Source organism: Salmo trutta, chromosome 32, assembly GCF_901001165.1.
Source record: "Salmo trutta chromosome 32, fSalTru1.1, whole genome shotgun sequence".
Lineage (NCBI taxonomy): Eukaryota > Metazoa > Chordata > Actinopteri > Salmoniformes > Salmonidae > Salmo > Salmo trutta.
The window spans coordinates 32,085,688-32,102,997 of NC_042988.1; the positions used below are offsets into that span (position 1 = coordinate 32,085,688).

At 45.3% G+C, this 17,310-nt stretch overlaps 1 protein-coding gene across 3 annotated transcripts in view; it reads left to right on the forward strand.

The window, feature by feature from the left end:
* LOC115171725 (septin-9-like) overlaps positions 1-17,310 on the forward strand; it is a 136,501-nt gene that overhangs the window by 46,102 nt on the left and 73,089 nt on the right. Inside the window, exon 1 of one of the 3 annotated variants that reach the window (XM_029728797.1) lies at positions 4,059-4,208. The exons of the other annotated variants lie outside the window; for them this stretch is intronic. Coding sequence (XP_029584657.1) covers positions 4,154-4,208 — 55 coding nt within the window. The 5' untranslated portion in view covers positions 4,059-4,153. Of the gene's footprint in view, positions 1-4,058; positions 4,209-17,310 lie in introns of those variants that run through there. 3 annotated transcript variants of the gene reach the window in all.

Below are 17,310 nucleotides of genomic sequence, written 5' to 3' on the forward strand. Positions count from 1 at the left end.
GACCATAGTGGTGCTGGAACAGGCTCGACCATAGTGGTGCTGAACAGGCTCGACCATAGTGGTGCTGGAACAGGCTCGACCATAGTGGTGCTGAACAGGCTCGACCATAGTGGTGCTGGAACAGGCTCGACCATAGTGGTGCTGAACAGGCTCGACCATAGTGGTGCTGGAACAGGCTCGACCATAGTGGTGCTGGAAGAGGCTCGACCATAGTGGTGCTGGAACAGGCTCGACCATAGTGGTGCTGAACAGGCTCGACCATAGTGGTGCTGAACAGGCTCGACCATAGTGGTGCTGGAACAGGCTCGACCATAGTGGTGCTGGAACAGGCTCGACCATAGTGGTGCTGAACAGGCTCGACCATAGTGGTGCTGGAACAGGCTCGACCATAGTGGTGCTGGAACAGGCTCGACCATAGTGGTGCTGAACAGGCTCGACCATAGTGGTGCTGAACAGGCTCGACCATAGTGGTGCTGGAACAGGCTCGACCATAGTGGTGCTGGAACAGGCTCGACCATAGTGGTGCTGGAACAGGCTCGACCATAGTGGTGCTGGAACAGGCTCGACCATAGTGGTGCTGGAACAGGCTTGACCATATTTGTCCTGGTCAGTTTGTCCCCTACACTCTATCAGAAAGTATTCACAACCCTTGACTTTTTACACATTTTGTTGTTACATATATAAATATTAATAAAAAATGAAAGCTGAAATGTCTTGAGTCAATAAGTATTCAACCCCTTTGTTATGGTAAGCCTAAATATGTTCAGGATTACAAATGTACTTAACAAGTCACATAATAAGTTGCATGGACTCACTCTGTGTTCAATAATAGTGTTTAACATGATTTTTGAAAGACTACCTCATCTCTGTACCCCACACATACAATTACAATTATCTGTAAGGTGTCTCAGTTGAGCAGTGAATTTCAAACACAGATTAAACCACAAAGACCAGGGAGGTTTTCCAATGCATCGCAAAGAAGGGCACCTATTGGTAGATGGGTAAAATAAAAAAACCAGCCATTGAATATCCCTTTGAGCATGGGGAAGCTATTAATTACACTTTGAATGGTGTATCAATACACTCAGTCACTACAAAGATATGGGCGTCCTCAGTTGCTGGAGAAGAAGGAAACCGCTCAGGGATTTCATCATGAGGCAAATGGTGACTTTAAAATAGTTTTAGAGTTTAATGGCTGTGATAAAAGAAAACTGAGGATGGATCAACAACATTGCCGTTACTCCACAATACTAACCTAATTGAAAGAGTGAAAAGAAAGAAGCCTGTACAGAATAAAAATATTCCAAAATATACATGCTGTTTGCAACAAGGCACTAAAAGTAACACTGCAAAAAATGTTTTATGTTTGGTGCAAATCCAATACAACACATTACTGAGTACCACTCTCCGTATTGCATGCATAGTGGTTGCTGCATCATGTTATGGGTATGCTATGGGGAGTTTTTCAGGATAAAAAAATAAATGTAAGCACAGGCAAAATCCTAGAGGAAAACTTGGTTCAGTCTGCTTTGCACCAGACACTGGGAGATTAATTTACCTTTCAGCAGGACAATAACCTAAAACATAAAACACAAGGCCCAGTGTCTACACTGGAGTTGCTTACCAAGACAGGGAGTGGCCGAGTTGCACCTTTGACTTAAATCTGCTTGAAAATATATGGCAAGACCTGAAAACGGTTGTCTAGCAATGATCAACAACACATTTGACAGAGCTTGAAGAATTTTATAAAGAATAATGGGCAAATGTTACACAATCCGGGTGTGGAATAAGTGATAATGCCGGAGAAGCCGGTGTTTGGTTGGATGTATTGGGTCTGCAAACCGTGCCAATATCTCCTCCAAACTCCGGCTTCTAGGGCATTATCACTTTTATACAACAGGTTAGCAACATATTACAATAATGATTGACATATTTTCATAAAAATTGTTATGTTGATTAATGTATTCATACTATTTCATCGTTCCACAGGATATAGTCCCGAAACAAATCTTGGGTTGCTACCCAAACCGGCTGGTCGTTCGTTCTATTGGTTTGGTTACCAGGGACGCGACCCAGTCATTCAATCTTTTTGTTCTGTATTTATGGACACGACCCTGTCGTTCGTTCTAAATGTTCCATTGCCATTCTGGCTGCAACATTCTTTTACCTTGCTTGCTAGCTACCGAACTATGGCTAACTTACAGTCTCGTCAAACAGTGCAGATAATAACAACAGTAGCTGCATTTGTTGAAGCTGTTTTCTAGTGACATGTATTTGTATACATCCATAACAATGAGCTAATGAGGCATGATTTCACCTGGCATAGAACATGTGCTCTCTCATTAGGACACTGTTGTTTAGAGGAGCTAGCCAACAACACAGCTAACACAATCACTTCAAACTGAAGCTGGAGAGACTACAAACTAGCTGCACTTAGTTTCGTTTTACCTTTTTTCAACTGACATTTCTTTGTATATATCCATAAAAATGATGCCAGCTGATTCATGATTTCGTTTGGCTGAGGACGCTGCCTGTCTCTCTCTCTCATCCGACTCCCGACCCCTACACGTTCTTTACTATGGGACAGTTGGAGATCGAATTTGAATATTGAAACAATGTTGCAAATGTCGGAGAAACAGACAGTAAAGTTTATACAAATCTCCGCTGTTGAAAAGTAAACTAGATGCTTTTTATAGTGGAGATCAAATGCATAACTTCCCTGGCTGGGCTGGTGAGACAGTGGATTGCACAGTCAGATGGAACAGAGTAAATAGGCATTTTAATGTCATAGATTTTGCCGGTGGTACTTGTGGAATAGACACCGGCTGGAATGCGCTTTTAACCTGTTAATAATCACATTTTAACCAAGCAGCATTCAGGATTAGACCCACCCGTAGATTTACCCAGAAAGACTCACAGCTGTAATTGCTTCCAAATGTGATTGCAACATGTATTGACTCAGGGGGTTGAATACTTACAGTATTTAATCAAGATATATTAGTGTTTTATTTTTAATACGTTTTTTTACAAATGTTGGAATTTTCTTCCACTTTGACATTACGGAGCATTTTGTTTAGATTGTTGACAAAAATGACAATTACATCCATTTGAATCCTACTTTGTAACATGACAAAATTTGAAAAATTTGAGGGGTGTGAATACTTTCTGAAGGCACTGTATATTTCCATCAACTGTTTTTATTTTCCTCACAGCATTGCATACAGAGAATCTGTATTGCTTCAAAGTTGTGTTCCTTGCTTCAAAGTTGTGTATATTTACAGTTAGTGTATACTTGTGGAAGATAAAACAGGTGAGTCTACCCATGGGTGTGTGCACACGTGTGAGTGATCGTCTTTGCTCGTGGATGTGTGCACACGTGTGAGTGATCGTCTTTGCTCATGGGTGTGTGCACACATGCGAGTGATCGTCTTTGCTCATGGGTGTGTGCACACGTGTGAGTGATCGTCTTTGCTCATGGGTGTGTGCACACGTGTGAGTGATCGTCTTTGCTCATGGGTGTGTGCACACGTGTGAGTGATCGTCTTTGCTCATGGGTGTGTGCACACGTGTGAGTGATCGTCTTTGCTCATGGGTGTGTGCACACGTGTGAGTGATCGTCTTTGCTCATGGGTGTGTGCACACGTGACTGGTGAATGTGCATGTCTTCTAATGTGTGTGAGTGTGTGTCTGTATGAAGAGTGGTTGTGATACATCTTCACTAGCAGGAATAACACAGGACTAAATACAGGCAGAGACCACTGGAAGAAAAGCAAGAGAGAGGGAAAGGGAAGGAGTAGGGAGGGAAGGAAGGAAGGAGGGAGGAAGAAAGAGAGAGCGAGAGAGAACTGGAGAGAGTGAGAGAAAGGGCGTGGGGGGTTGTCATCGCTCTCTCATTCCAAGCTCTGCAGCAACAACAGCAGCTCTGAAAGTGGAAGAGGGAGGAAGAGGACGAGAAGAGAGGGAAGAAAAAAAGTTGGTGCTTTAAAAGAGGGAATCTTGGATCAGTGAACTGCTTGCTACCTCTGTCTGCCCCCCCCCCCCCCCCTTGCATGGGCTCCTAATTTGGGATTAGTTTAAAGCGGGAGACATCGTCTGGGAGACTTTGCCTTGCTTGGGAATAAGGGATTCCTGCTCCCTCAGATTCAACCACAAAATGTCTGATTCCACTGTTAATGCTCACTTGGAAGGAATCCTATCAGACTTTGAAGGTTAGTCTTCTCTTCTGGACTCTTCTTCTCCTCTTTTTCTGTCTTTCTGTCTTTTCTTTACTGCTCTTTTAGGGAAGATCTTCAGTCCTGCCATGCGGACACATCATATCCAAACTTTGTATTATATATTTTTCTTTGACAGTTCTATATGTTGAATGTGGGTATTGAAATGGAACATTACATTTGGAATTCTGCCTTTTCAACTTTTCAACTGCTTCTTCAGGTCAACTATTCTCTCTCTTTCTCTCTCTTTCTGTAGCTGCTGTGAGCTGTGTGTGTGTCAGCCATGGAGGTCATGTGGGCATATGGTGTGTGAGAGAGTGTTCAGTTCAGAGCACAGTGTGCTATTGATTTAGCAGCTCTTTATAAGGCTCTCTAAAGGCACTGGACGACCGGCAGGGAAACTCAGAGAGAGAGAGAGCGAGAGAGAGAGAGAGAGAAAGAAACTTGACATTTTACTGCTTTTTATTGAGACATCCTCACTACAAAAACACTAATCAAATCAAACTATTTGTAGAGTACATTTCCTACAGGGGATACAGAGTAGTACCTCCAGTGGAACCTCCCTCCACCCCTAGCTAGAGAGAAGGAGAGGGAAAGAGAGAGATCCCTTTAAAAGAAACTCAGCAACTGACCACGGCTGTGAGAGTAACACCTGGCTCTCTTCTCCCTCCCCCATCCCACCACCACCGTCCCCACCTCTCTCTTTCCCTACATCCCTCCCTCCTTTTTAGGGGCTTTCTTCCCCTTTTCATCTCTCTGCCCCTGGCACAGATTCCCTCTGTCATCCCTCTCCTCCATCTCCTTCTCTTCCTCTCTCAGCACCTCGTCCATCCTCTGTACGTCTCCCCAGCCGTGGGCTTTACTGACAGGCTGACACCTCTCCCATGTCCGTGTCTGCCTGCGTACTTCACAAGCACATGCCCGTTAGGCACGCATCCACACTTGTCCAGAGCCGATCCCTGTCAACACCAGGTATCTAGTGGTATGTGCTGTGTGCTCACTGCTCACTCCCTATAACTGCCTGCTGCAACCAGTGGCATACTGATTTCAGTTTCTGAAGAAAGACTGAACACAAACAATAGTTGAGATGAAGGAAAGGAATACAGGAAGAGGAGAAGAAATGATGAGGAAAGTGAAGAAAAGCTGTCAGATGCTGACTGGAATGCTGTCAAAGGGATTGTATAAGTCTGTGTTAAAAACATTTTTCTTTCGGTTGTTGTCAAAGCTAATGGGCTACTGTCTTTCATTTCCAGTAGTGTGGGATGCCTCCTGATTTGGGAATGCTGAATATATGACTGTGTCCCAGTGTTTTGTGTCACATCTCAATTATGCAGAACGTGTGTGTGTGTGTGTGTGTGTGTGTGTGTGTGTGTGTGTGTGTGTGTGTGTGTGTGTGTGCTTCACTCTCTGATGTCTGTGACGTGATAAACACAAAGGAGAGATAGAAAGAGAGGTGTCTGACTGTCACTACTGTATGAGGTTAAATGTGTCACTCTTCCATACGGTCATCCTAATTCAGGAGTCTCCAACCCTGTTCCAGGAAAGCTATCCTCCTGTAGGTTTTCGCTCCAACCCTGTTCCAGGAAAGCTATCCTCCTGTAGGTTTTCTTCCATACGGTCACCCTAACTCAGGGGTCTCCAACCCTGTTCCAGGAAAGCTATCCTCCTGTAGGTTTTCGCTCCAACCCTGTTCCTGGAAAGCTATCCTCCTGTAGGTTTTCGCTCTAACCCTGTTCCTGAAAAGCTATCCTCCTGTAGGTTTTTGCTCCAACCCTGTTCCTGGAAAGCTATCCTCCTGTAGGTTTTCTTCCATACGGTCATCCTAACTCAGGAGTCTCCAACCCTGTTCCTGGAAAGCTATCCTCCTGTAGGTTTTCGCTCCAACCCTGTTCCTGGAAAGCTATCCTCCTGTAGGTTTTCGCTCTAACCCTGTTCCTGAAAAGCTATCCTCCTGTAGGTTTTTGCTCCAACCCTGTTCCTGGAAAGCTATCCTCCTGTAGGTTTTCTTCCATACGGTCATCCTAACTCAGGAGTCTCTAACCCTGTTCCTGGAAAGCTATCCTCCTGTAGGTTTTTGCTCCAACCCTGTTCCTGGAAAGCTATCCTCCTGTAGGTTTTTGCTCCAACCCTGTTCCTGGAAAGCTATCCTCCTGTAGGTTTTTGCTCCAACCCTGTTCCTGGAAAGCTATCCTCCTGTAGGTTTTTGCTCCAACCCTGTTCCTGGAAAGCTATCCTCCTGTATGTTTTCGCTCCAACCCCAGTTGTAACTAAACTGGTTCAGTTTGTCAACCAGCTAATTATTAGAATCAGATGTGCTAGATTAGGGTTGGAGTGAAAACCTAAAGGATGGTAACTATCTGATGCTGGGGTAGTAGGAGACTCAGAGGACAGGGTGCTGTGGTAGTAGGAGACTCAGAGGACAGGGTGCTGTGGTAGTAGGAGACTCAGAGGACAGGGTGCTGTGGTAGTAGGAGACTCAGAGGACAGGGTGCTGTGGTAGTAGGAGACTCAGAGGACAGGGTACTGTGGTAGTAGGAGACTCAGAGGACAGGGTGCTGTGGTAGTAGGAGACTCAGAGGACAGGGTTCTGTGGTAGTAGGAGACTCAGAGGACAGGGTACTGTGGTAGTAGGAGACTCAGAGGACAGGGTTCTGTGGTAGTAGGAGACTCAGAGGACAGGGTTCTGTGGTAGTAGGAGACTCAGAGGACAGGGTGCTGTGGTAGTAGGAGACTCAGAGGACAGGGTGCTGTGGTAGTAGGAGACTCAGAGGACAGGGTGCTCCCACAGCCTGGTGATGACCTCAGACATGACCTCAGCTATGACCTCATCCTGACACAACCCTGGGTCTACTGACCAGGCCACTGGGGCCTTCAGCTGTTCTCAACTCAAACTAGTGTGTCCTGCTTTGTTTGATAAAAGCGGTCCGGTGTGACTCAGTTGGTGGTGGGTTGGATTCCCGCTGTGGCCACCCATACGAAAATGTTTGCATGCATGACTGTAAGTCGCTTTAGATTTAAATGTCTGCTAAGTGGCAGACATTGTGAATTAGAATGTATTATACTTATTTATTGTATTTATTTAACCTTTATTTAACCAGGTAGGCCAGTTGAGAACAAGCTCTCATTTACAACTGTGAGCTGGCCAAGATAAAGCAAAGCAGTGCGACACATACAACAACACAGAGTTACACATGGAATAAACAAACATACAGTCAATAATACAGTAGAAAAGTCTATATACAGTGTGTGCAAATGAGGTAGGATAAGAGAGGTAAGGCAATAAATAGGCTATGTGGCGAAGTAATTACAATATAGCAATTAAACACTGGAATGGTAGAATGTGCAGAAGATGAACGTGCAAGTAGAGATACTGGGGTGCAAAGGAGCAAGATAAATAAATGCATTATGAGGATGAGGTAGATTGGATGGGCTATTTACAGATGGGCTATGTACAGGTGCAGTGATCTGTGAGCTGCTCTGACAGCTGGTGCTTAAAGCTAGTGAGGGAGATATGAGTCTCCAGCTTTAGTGATTTTGCAGTTCGTTCCATTCATTGGCTGCAGAGAACTAGAAGGAGAGGTGGCCAAAGGAGGAATTGGCTTTGGGGGTGACCAGTGAGATATACATGCTTGAGCACGTGCTACGGGTGGGTGCTGCTATGGTGACCAGTGAGCTGAGATAAGGCGGGGCTTTACCCAGCAGAGACTTGTAGATGACCTGGAGCCAGTGGGTTTGGCGACGAGTATGAAGCGAGGGCCAACCAACGTCTGAATATGTGAGTTTGTGCTCTATTGAAGCTGTTCTTAGGTTGATCTTATGCTCTGATGTCCTGTAGTACTGCTGCTGAAGATGGCAGCCACCTCAGGAGAACAGCAATGATTTAGGAATAGTCTTCGTAAACAAACTACAGTTCAACTTTAATGTAGGTCCCACTTTGCCTGGCTACCCATTTACATCACTCCAGCCAAACTGACCTTTTTTCTACACTGAGTCTGGATTTGCTTCCTTCCACTACAATTTCTAGAATGAGAACACTTTCTGGACGTTCTGATTGGTCCCAGAAACCCGAGTGGTTGGGCCAGAGCCGGCCTACATGATGACGTTATTCACTTTGATACTCTGACTGGTAAGATTTGTTAGAGACGATCCAATCGGTGATGAATTTGATTTGTACATTTTGAAGTCACACAAACGACCTCTAGGCTGCCAGTTTCAGACTGAATGTATGTCATGATCGATAGAGCAGAGGAATCCATGGAGGGTGAGGGGTCAGGCAAGGTCCCACTGCTCCAGAGCCGTGGAGTGAAGTAGTTCCCATCCACGCAGACACACACACACTCTTTCTGTCTTTTACGTTCTCTCTCTTTCTTACTGTCTTTTACATTCTGAGGGCGTTTAGGCAGTGAGAGGAAATTCCAGAGAGAGAGAGCAGATTTCTGTGGTGGGTGAAATTGTTTGGGTAGACAGAGGAGGAGTGGATATCCACACACAGCCTGGCCTCTGTAACGGCCGTCGAAAGGAGTAGACCAAGGCGCAGCGTGGTAAGTGCTCATCATTAACTTTTAATAGAACACTTTCAACAAAACGAATGCCAGCTAAACAGTTCTGTCAGGAACATGAACTAAACAGAAAGTAACCACCCACAAAACCCAAAGGAAAACAGGCTGCCTAAGTATGGCTCCCAATCAGAGACAACGATATACAGCTGTCCCTGATTGAGAACCATACCTGGCCAAAACAAAGAAATACAAAACATAGAAAAAAGGACATAGAATGCCCACCCTAGTCACACCCTGGCCTAACCAAAATAGAGAATAAAACCCTCTCTATGGCCAGGGCGTGACACTCTCTTCTCTTTACAGAGGAGGAGTGGATGTCCACACACAGCCTAGCCTCTCTTCTCTTTACAGAGGAGGAGTGGATATCCACACAGCCTGGCCTCTCTTCTCTTTACAGAGGAGGAGTGGATATCCACACAGCCTGGCCTCTCTTCTCTTTACAGAGGAGGAGTGGATATCCACACAGCCTGGCCTCTCTTCTCTTTACAGAGGAAGAGTGGATATCCACACAGCCTGGCATCTCTTCTCTTTACAGAGGAGGAGTGGATATCCACACAGCCTGGCCTCTCTTCTCTTACAGAGGAGGAGTGGATATCCACACAGCCTGGCATCTCTTCTCTTTACAGAGGAGGAGTAGATATCTACACAACCTGGCCTCTCTTCTCTTTACAGAGGAGGAGAGGATATCCACACACAGCCTGGCCCCTCTTCTCTTTACAGAGGAGGAGTGGATATCCACACAGCCTGGCATCTCTTCTCTTTACAGAGGAGGAGTGGATATCCACACAGCCTGGCCTCTCTTCTCTTTACAGAGGAGGAGAGGATATCCACACACAGCCTGGCATCTCTTCTCTTTACAGAGGAGGAGTAGATATCTACACAACCTGGCCTCTCTTCTCTTTACAAAGGAGGAGTGGATATCCACACAGCCTGGCATCTCTTCTCTTTACAGAGGAGGAGTGGATATCCACACAGCCTGGCATCTCTTCTCTTTACAGAGGAGGAGTGGATATCCACACAGCCTGGCATCTCTTCTCTTTACAGAGGAGGAGTGGATATCTACACAGCCTGGCATCTCTTCTCTTTACAGAGGAGGAGTGGATATCCACACAGCATGGCATCTCTTCTCTTTACAGAGGAGGAGAGGATATCCACACAGCCTGGCATCTCTTCTCTTTACAGAGGAGGATAGGATATCCACACAGCCTGGCCTCTCTTCTCTTTACAGAGGAGTGGATATCCACACAGCCTGGTCTCTTCTCTTTACAGAGGAGTGGATATCCACACACAGCATGGCCTCTCTTCTCTTTACAGAGGAGGAGAGGATATCCACACAGCCTGGACTCTCTTCTCTTTACAGAGGAGGAGAGGATATCCACACAGCCTGGCCTCTCTTCTCTTTACAGAGGAGGATAGGATATCCACACAGCCTGGCCCCTCTTCTCTTTACAGAGGAGGAGAGGATATCCACACAGCCTGGCATCTCTTCTCTTTACAAAGGAGGATAGGATATCCACACAGCCTGGCCCCTCTTCTCTTTACAGAGGAGGAGAGGATATCCACACAGCCTGGCATCTCTTCTCTTTACAAAGGAGGAGAGGAGCTTCAGTGCCTGCCCTGCTCTCAGCTTTAACCCTCTCCTCACTGCCAATGTAGTAGAAGTTGCCTTTAACCACTGATTCAGGGTTAGATATACTCTTATCGCCATTAAAGGTTCAGGTCAGTATTGGAGGTAAAACAATCTGATCTTAGATCATTCTTTAAGTACTTATTTTGTGTTCCACTAATGGTTGATATGAATAACACAAGTGGTTACTTTGTCATCATATGACAGTCAGTTCTTAGCTATGTTATGCTTTGGGCTATCCCCTCCCCTCAGGAAGTATTCCCTCAGCCTGCAGTACAAGCCAATGCTACCATGACAACTAAATGAAGGGGCGACCTCTTTTTATAGGCTCCGTTTCTGACAGGCAGGGCAGAAATTAGACCAGATGTAGAGATTCAAGGTTGCATCCCATATGGCATCCTCCTATTTGCTATTTAGTGCACTACTTTTGACCGGGACCCATAGGGAATAGGGTGCCATTTGGGACATACATCAAGCCTTTCAATTACTGTAGAAATCCAGAATTAAACAAAGTGTGATTTAGCTGTGGTTGTTTTTCTAAATACCCCTCAATTGGTTAGTGCACGTTATATAACCTAAAACATGTCTTCTGAACATCCCATATCTAGAGGGGATTGTTAGAATGTATGGGAGCTACAGAATCCGACACATTCTGGGTGGTTTTCAACAGGGAGGAAGGATCAGTGTCTGAGACGGTCTAATCAGACAGCTTTTCAGGACACAAAGTGGAATTAAACCCTTGTGCTCTGTGATGATTCACGTTAATGGGATGACCAATCATGTCCAGTAAAAACGCATTGATAAGGCATTGAAAACGTATTGTTAATGTGATTGATTGCTCAATCTTTTCAACTGCTTCCCAAGGCATTTCATCTGGCATTTTGAATCTGACCTGCACAATGCATTACAAAGCAAGCCCACTCAAATACTGGTTTCCCAACTTAACTATTACATTTTGTGCCAATCTGTCATTGTTCTGCACAGTAGCTTCCCTGACCCCACTCTATTAGAGAACCCCATTGGAGGACAGCACAGGAAGTGTCCCCTGCCAGGAGCTGAAAGGCCCACCAGCCGTCTCCGTCCTTATCTGCCCTATCAGTTCACCTCTCACGGCTAACACAGGTGTCCTGCCTCTGCCACCGTGCTGTGTGTGTTGTAGCTGGAGGCTACTGGAACCTACTGCTGGGGTCACTCCCAGGCAGGGAGAACATAGCAGGCTTTTGTATGTTTTCAGCTACCGCTCTTTGGAGGAGGAGAAAGGAGAGAGAGGAGAGGTTAAGGCCCTCATTTTCCTCTCTGTTATGTGTATGTGTCTCATAGAAATAGTTGGACTTATTTCACTGGAACCTGTGTGAATTCAACAGGTATCAGGAGAGAGAGAGAGAGAGAGAGAGAGAGAGAGGAGAGAGAGAGAGAGAGAGAGAGAGAGAGAGAGAGAGAGAGAGAGAAGCAGAGAGAGAGAGAGAGGAGAGAGAGAGAGAGAGAGAGAGAGAGGATAGGAAGAGAGAGAGAGAGAGAGAGAGAGAGAGAGAGAGAGAGAGAGAGAGAGAGAGAGAGAGAGAGAGAGAGAGAGAGAGAGAGAGAGAGAGAGAGAGAGAGAGAGAGAGAGAGAGAGAGAGAGAGAGAGAGGTTAAGGCCCTCATTTTGCTCTCTATTATGTGTATGTGTCTCATAGAAAGAGTTGGACTTTTTTCACTGGAACCTGTGTGAATTCAACAGGTATCAGGATCAGTACTGATCTAGGCTGAGAGTAGGAGTTCTTACACACACCGACCTGTCCACTTTGTTGAGGGTCAAGGGTCACACATCATTGTCTTCTCTGACACTCTCAGCTGTAAAAAGGGCACAATTGGCCAATCACAGATCAGAATCTGCATGTTGTGCAACATCTACTGATCATTCAGACCCCCTGAATTTGCCTAAATATTTATAATAAACTGTGAGGAGCACATTGGTCATGAGGACTTTTAACTGTACTCTTCTGTTCCTTCTGGCTGACAATCAGCTGATCACGTGGTGGGTGCCTTTATCAAATCAAGTGTTATTTGTTACATGCACCGAGTACAACAGGTGTAGACCTTACAGTGAAATGCTTACTTACAGGCCCTTAACCAACAACGCTTTAAGAAGTTTCAAGGAAAAAAAGTGTTAAGTAAAAAATAGCTGTTCAGGAGTCTTATTGCTTGGGGGTAGAAGCTGTTTAGAAGCCTCTTGGACCTAGACTTGGTGCTCCGGTACCGCTTGCCATGCGGAAACAGAGAGAACAGTCCATGACTAGGGTGGCTGGAGTCGTTGACAATTTTAGGGCCTTTGACACTGCCTGGTATAGAGTTCCTGGATGCCAAGACGCTTGGTCCCAGTGATGTACTGGGCCACACGCACTACCCTCTGTAGTGTCTTGCGGTCGGAGGCCGAGCAGTTGCCATACCAGGCAGTGATGCAACTAGTCAGGATGCTCTCGATGGTGCAGCTGTAGAACCTTTTGAGGATCTGAGGACCCATGCCAAATCTTTTCAGTCTCCTGAGGGGAAATAGGCTTTGTTGTGCCATCTTCACGACTGTCTTAGTGTGTCTGGGAAACAAGTCATTATTTATTTTTTTTGTACTTTTTTACCCCTTTTTCGTGATATCCAATTGGTAGTTAGTCTTGTCCTATCGCTGCAACTCCCGTACGGACTCAGGAGAGGCGAAGTTCGAGAGCCATGCGTCCTCCAATACACGACTCTGCCAAGCCGCACTGCTTCTTGACACACTGCTTGCTTAACCTGGAAGCCAGCCGCACCAATGTACATGACCGACGTCAGCGTGCATGCGCCCCGGCCGCCACAGCAGTCGCTAGAACATGATGGGACAAGGACATCCCAGCCGGCCAAGTCCTCCGCTAACCCGGACGAAGCTGGGCCAATTGTGTGACGCCACATGGGTCTCCCGGCCGTGGCCGGCTCCGACACAGCCCGGGATCAAACCCAGATCTGTAGTGACGCCTCAAGCACTGCAGTGCCTTAGACCGCTGTGCCACTCGGAGGCCCTGGAAACAAGTTTTAAGACAGGCTAAGAGAGAAGAGTGGGGAGAGGATCAGAGAGAGAGAGAGAGAGATTGACAAACAAACCCAAACATAGGCAAAGTCTTCTCATACCAATTAGGATCTGGCTAAAAATACTTGAATCAGTTATAGAACCCATTGCCCTTTATGGTTGTGAGGTCTGGGGTCCGCTCACCAACCAAGAATTCACAAAATGGGACAAACACCAAATTGAGACTTTGCATGCAGAATTCTGCAAAAATATCCTGTGTACAACGTAAAACACCAAATAATGCAAGCAGAGCAGAATTAGGCCGAAACCCACTAATTGTCAACATCCAGAAAAGACCACCTAATCACCTAACCACCTAAAAGGAAGTGATTCCAGAACCTTCCATAACAAAGCCATCACCTACAGAGAGATGAGCCTGGAGAAGAGCCCCCAAGCAAGCTGGTCCTGGGGCTCTGTTCACAAACACAAGCACACCCCACAGAGCCCCAGGACAGCAACATATTAGACCCAACCAAATCATGAGAAAACAAAAATAAAATATATATATAATTAAGAGAAGACAGGCTATGTGCACACTGCCCACAAGATGAGGTGGAAACTGAGCTGTACTTCCTAACCTCCTGCCAAATGTATGACCATATTAGAGACACATATTTCCCTCAGATTACACAAACCCACAAAGAATTCGAAAACAAATCCAATTTTGATAAACTCCCATATCTACTGGGTGAAATACCACAGTGTGCCATCACAGCAGCAAGATTTGTGACCTGTTGCCACAAGAAAAGGGCAACCAGTGAAGAACAAACACCATTGTAAATACAACCCATATTTATGTTGATTTATTTTCCCTTTTGTACTTTAACTATTTGCACATAATATTATTTTGGAACGTTTGTGAGTGTAATGTTTACTGTTAATTTGTATTTATTATTTCACTTTTGTTTATTATCTACCTCACTTGCTTTGGCAATGCTTGCATATGTTTCCCATGGCAATAAAGCCCTTAAATTAAATAGAAATTGAATTGAATTGAGAGAGGGAGAGATGGGGAGTTGGGGGAGAGAGAGAGAGAGGTAGAGGTAGAGGTAGAGAGAGGTAGAGGAAGGTAAAGAGGTGAATGAAATAAAGACCAGAGTTGACATTTGGTCCTCATTATAATTATCTAGCTGTTGCTAGGAGGCTTGTGATCACTGTTATCTCATTGATACTGTACAGCTCCTGATAAAGACTCTTTGAGGCTTCACATACCTTTGTCCTTGAGCTGGGAAACACACAGACAAGCTGACATGGAGGCACCACACACACACACTGGCATGCAAACACATACTATACACAGACCTCTCTCTCTCTCTCTCTCTCTCTCTCTCTCTCTCTCTCTCTCTCTCTCTCTCTCTCTCTCTCTCTCTCTCTCTCTCTCTCTCACAGTTCCCCTCCTGCAGTATTGTGTGAGTATAACACAGTAGTGATTTAGGGGCCAGTGGCTGAGATGTGCGTCAGAGCCTCAGTGAGCCAGGCTCCAACCCCTCAGTGTTTACCTTACTACACAGGGGGAGAGGGCCACATAGACAAGCATGTGTGTGTGCACACACACACACACACACACACACACACACAGCTGAGAGTGCCTGTGTCTCCTGTCTGTCTGTAGGGCCTCCAGACAGCTGGTGCCTCTCTTATCACAGATCCGACACACACACAGCTCCCTTCTCTTTTGTCCTCCCCTAACACCACTACACCCAGACTGGTCATTACATCAATCACAATATCTGTTGGCTGGATCCTCAACACTGTGAAGACTGTCGCAACAAATGTAGACCCTGGTATGGTGCTGGAGATAATGAATATGAGGTTAACAAGTGGTTAAGTGTCCCTTTAAATGGCACTTTTGTGTTGTGGATCTACTATATTCTTTGAGTTGAGATGATTCCTCTTTTTACTGTTAAGTGGACTGAAAGAGGCTACACAAGACTAACCATAGAATTAGGAATTAGAATGCTAATCATTTAATAGGATCTCTATGGGACTAACTACTGTAACTATTCATCCTTGCTTCAAGTAATTTCTGTTATTTCTGCTATGTAAGTATGACTTCATCAGGGATGTTGTTTTAGTCTCTTCCTTATTTCCTGTTGAATCACTGTATCTAAACGGCTTTATATGTCTCATAAAGCATTATATCAGCCATATCTACAGGTAGATGGAATTTCATGGTCCATTTTGTTCATGCCATTTTGTCTCAAAAGTGTTCTTTGTGACATCACTGGTCTAGATCTGTTTTGTCTAGATCTGTTAGGCAGGATCAGCCGTAGCATCAGGTGGTTAGTCAGCTGTAGTAGCAGATCTGGTATATGTCTGTTTGTAGCATGGGCCACATGGCTTAGTCCTTATCTCTATCCAGATGCATGACTCTCCTTATCACGGGGCGGCAGGTAGCCTTGCGGGTTAAGAGCGGTGGGCCAGTAACCTAAAGTTCACTGGTTTGAATCCCTGAGCCAGCAAGGTGGAAAAATCTGCTGTTCTACCCTTGAGCAAGGCAGTTAACCCCCAACAACTGTGCCGATGACGTGGCTGTAGATTAAGGCAGCCCCCTGCACCACTCTGATGGATTAAATGCAAAAGACACATTTCAGTTGAATGCGTTCAGTTGTGCAACTGACTAGGTATCCCTTTTCCACTAGCATGGCTGTCAGGGAACTGTAATACACTGTAGGCACATCAGGACAGCCTCTGTCTCTCCTCAAAGCTGGTCAGAATTATATGGATCAGCTGAGACCATTGGGTTTGTATTCATAAAGCGTCTCCGAGTAGGAGTGCTGATCTAGGATCAGTTACCCCCCATACATTCATTGTAATGTGAAAGGCTAAACTGATTCTAGATCAGCGTTTCTACTCTAAGACGCTTTATGAATATAGGCTGGAAGCTGTTATTCATGTGGTGCACCAGGTTAGTTATCCCCACTCCTCCGGATCCCAGGTGTACTACTATGTGATTGATCATCTTATTGGCTTCCCAAACTGGTTTTCAACAGGATATGGGGGATGATTCTTTCCAGGAACTCACTTTCAAAATATCAGTTCTTTAATGTTAGTGCAGATGGAGGAAAATAGATGGAGAGACTTTGGTCATTTTATACTATTGAGATGCAGCCTTACCAACACAGCACTCTCTATCACACTCATCATCAGGCCACAATCTTGGGTTGAGTTCATTAATCACCAAACGGTAGAAAACGGATTGAAACATTGCGGGACTACCTAGACTTGTCCAATATGAAGCGCTCATATTTGTTCCCCATTGCAAAAAATATTCTAACGCTGTGCCCTAATGAACAAATACTAATTAGCATTGATTTTGCTGATAGCTTGAGGAAAGTTTTACTTACAGTGATTGTGATGTGGTTGTCTTGGCTGAATTAATGCACTGGATAAGAGCATCTGCTAAATGACCACAATGTAAATGTAAACACGGCCCTGCTGACAGTGGGCCAGATCCCTCTTCTTGTCTCAGGGAGGAAACCTAATCCCTGTTTGTAACAGTTGGCCATCAGTCACCTGGCCGCACCTCGCTGGCATGCCCAGGGCGGACCACTATTAGCCAGGGAGCGCTGGGATAAAGCCAGCCATTGTCCTGGACCATGGGTCCTAAGTACCTGGAGAGCCCGGAGTGCTAACAGACCTGGAATGCCAATCTGTCGATAACCGTCAACCAGCTGAGATTTCCTGTATCTGTACAGCAGGTTAGAGGGAGTTTAGAGGAGCCAGTGAGACTCAGTCTTGTTTAAGCAGACACACCATTTTTTATATCACAAAAATATCCAAAATGCATCCTGAAAAAAGTTACTCCTCATTTTGGTCTCTTTCCTCAGTGAAATTA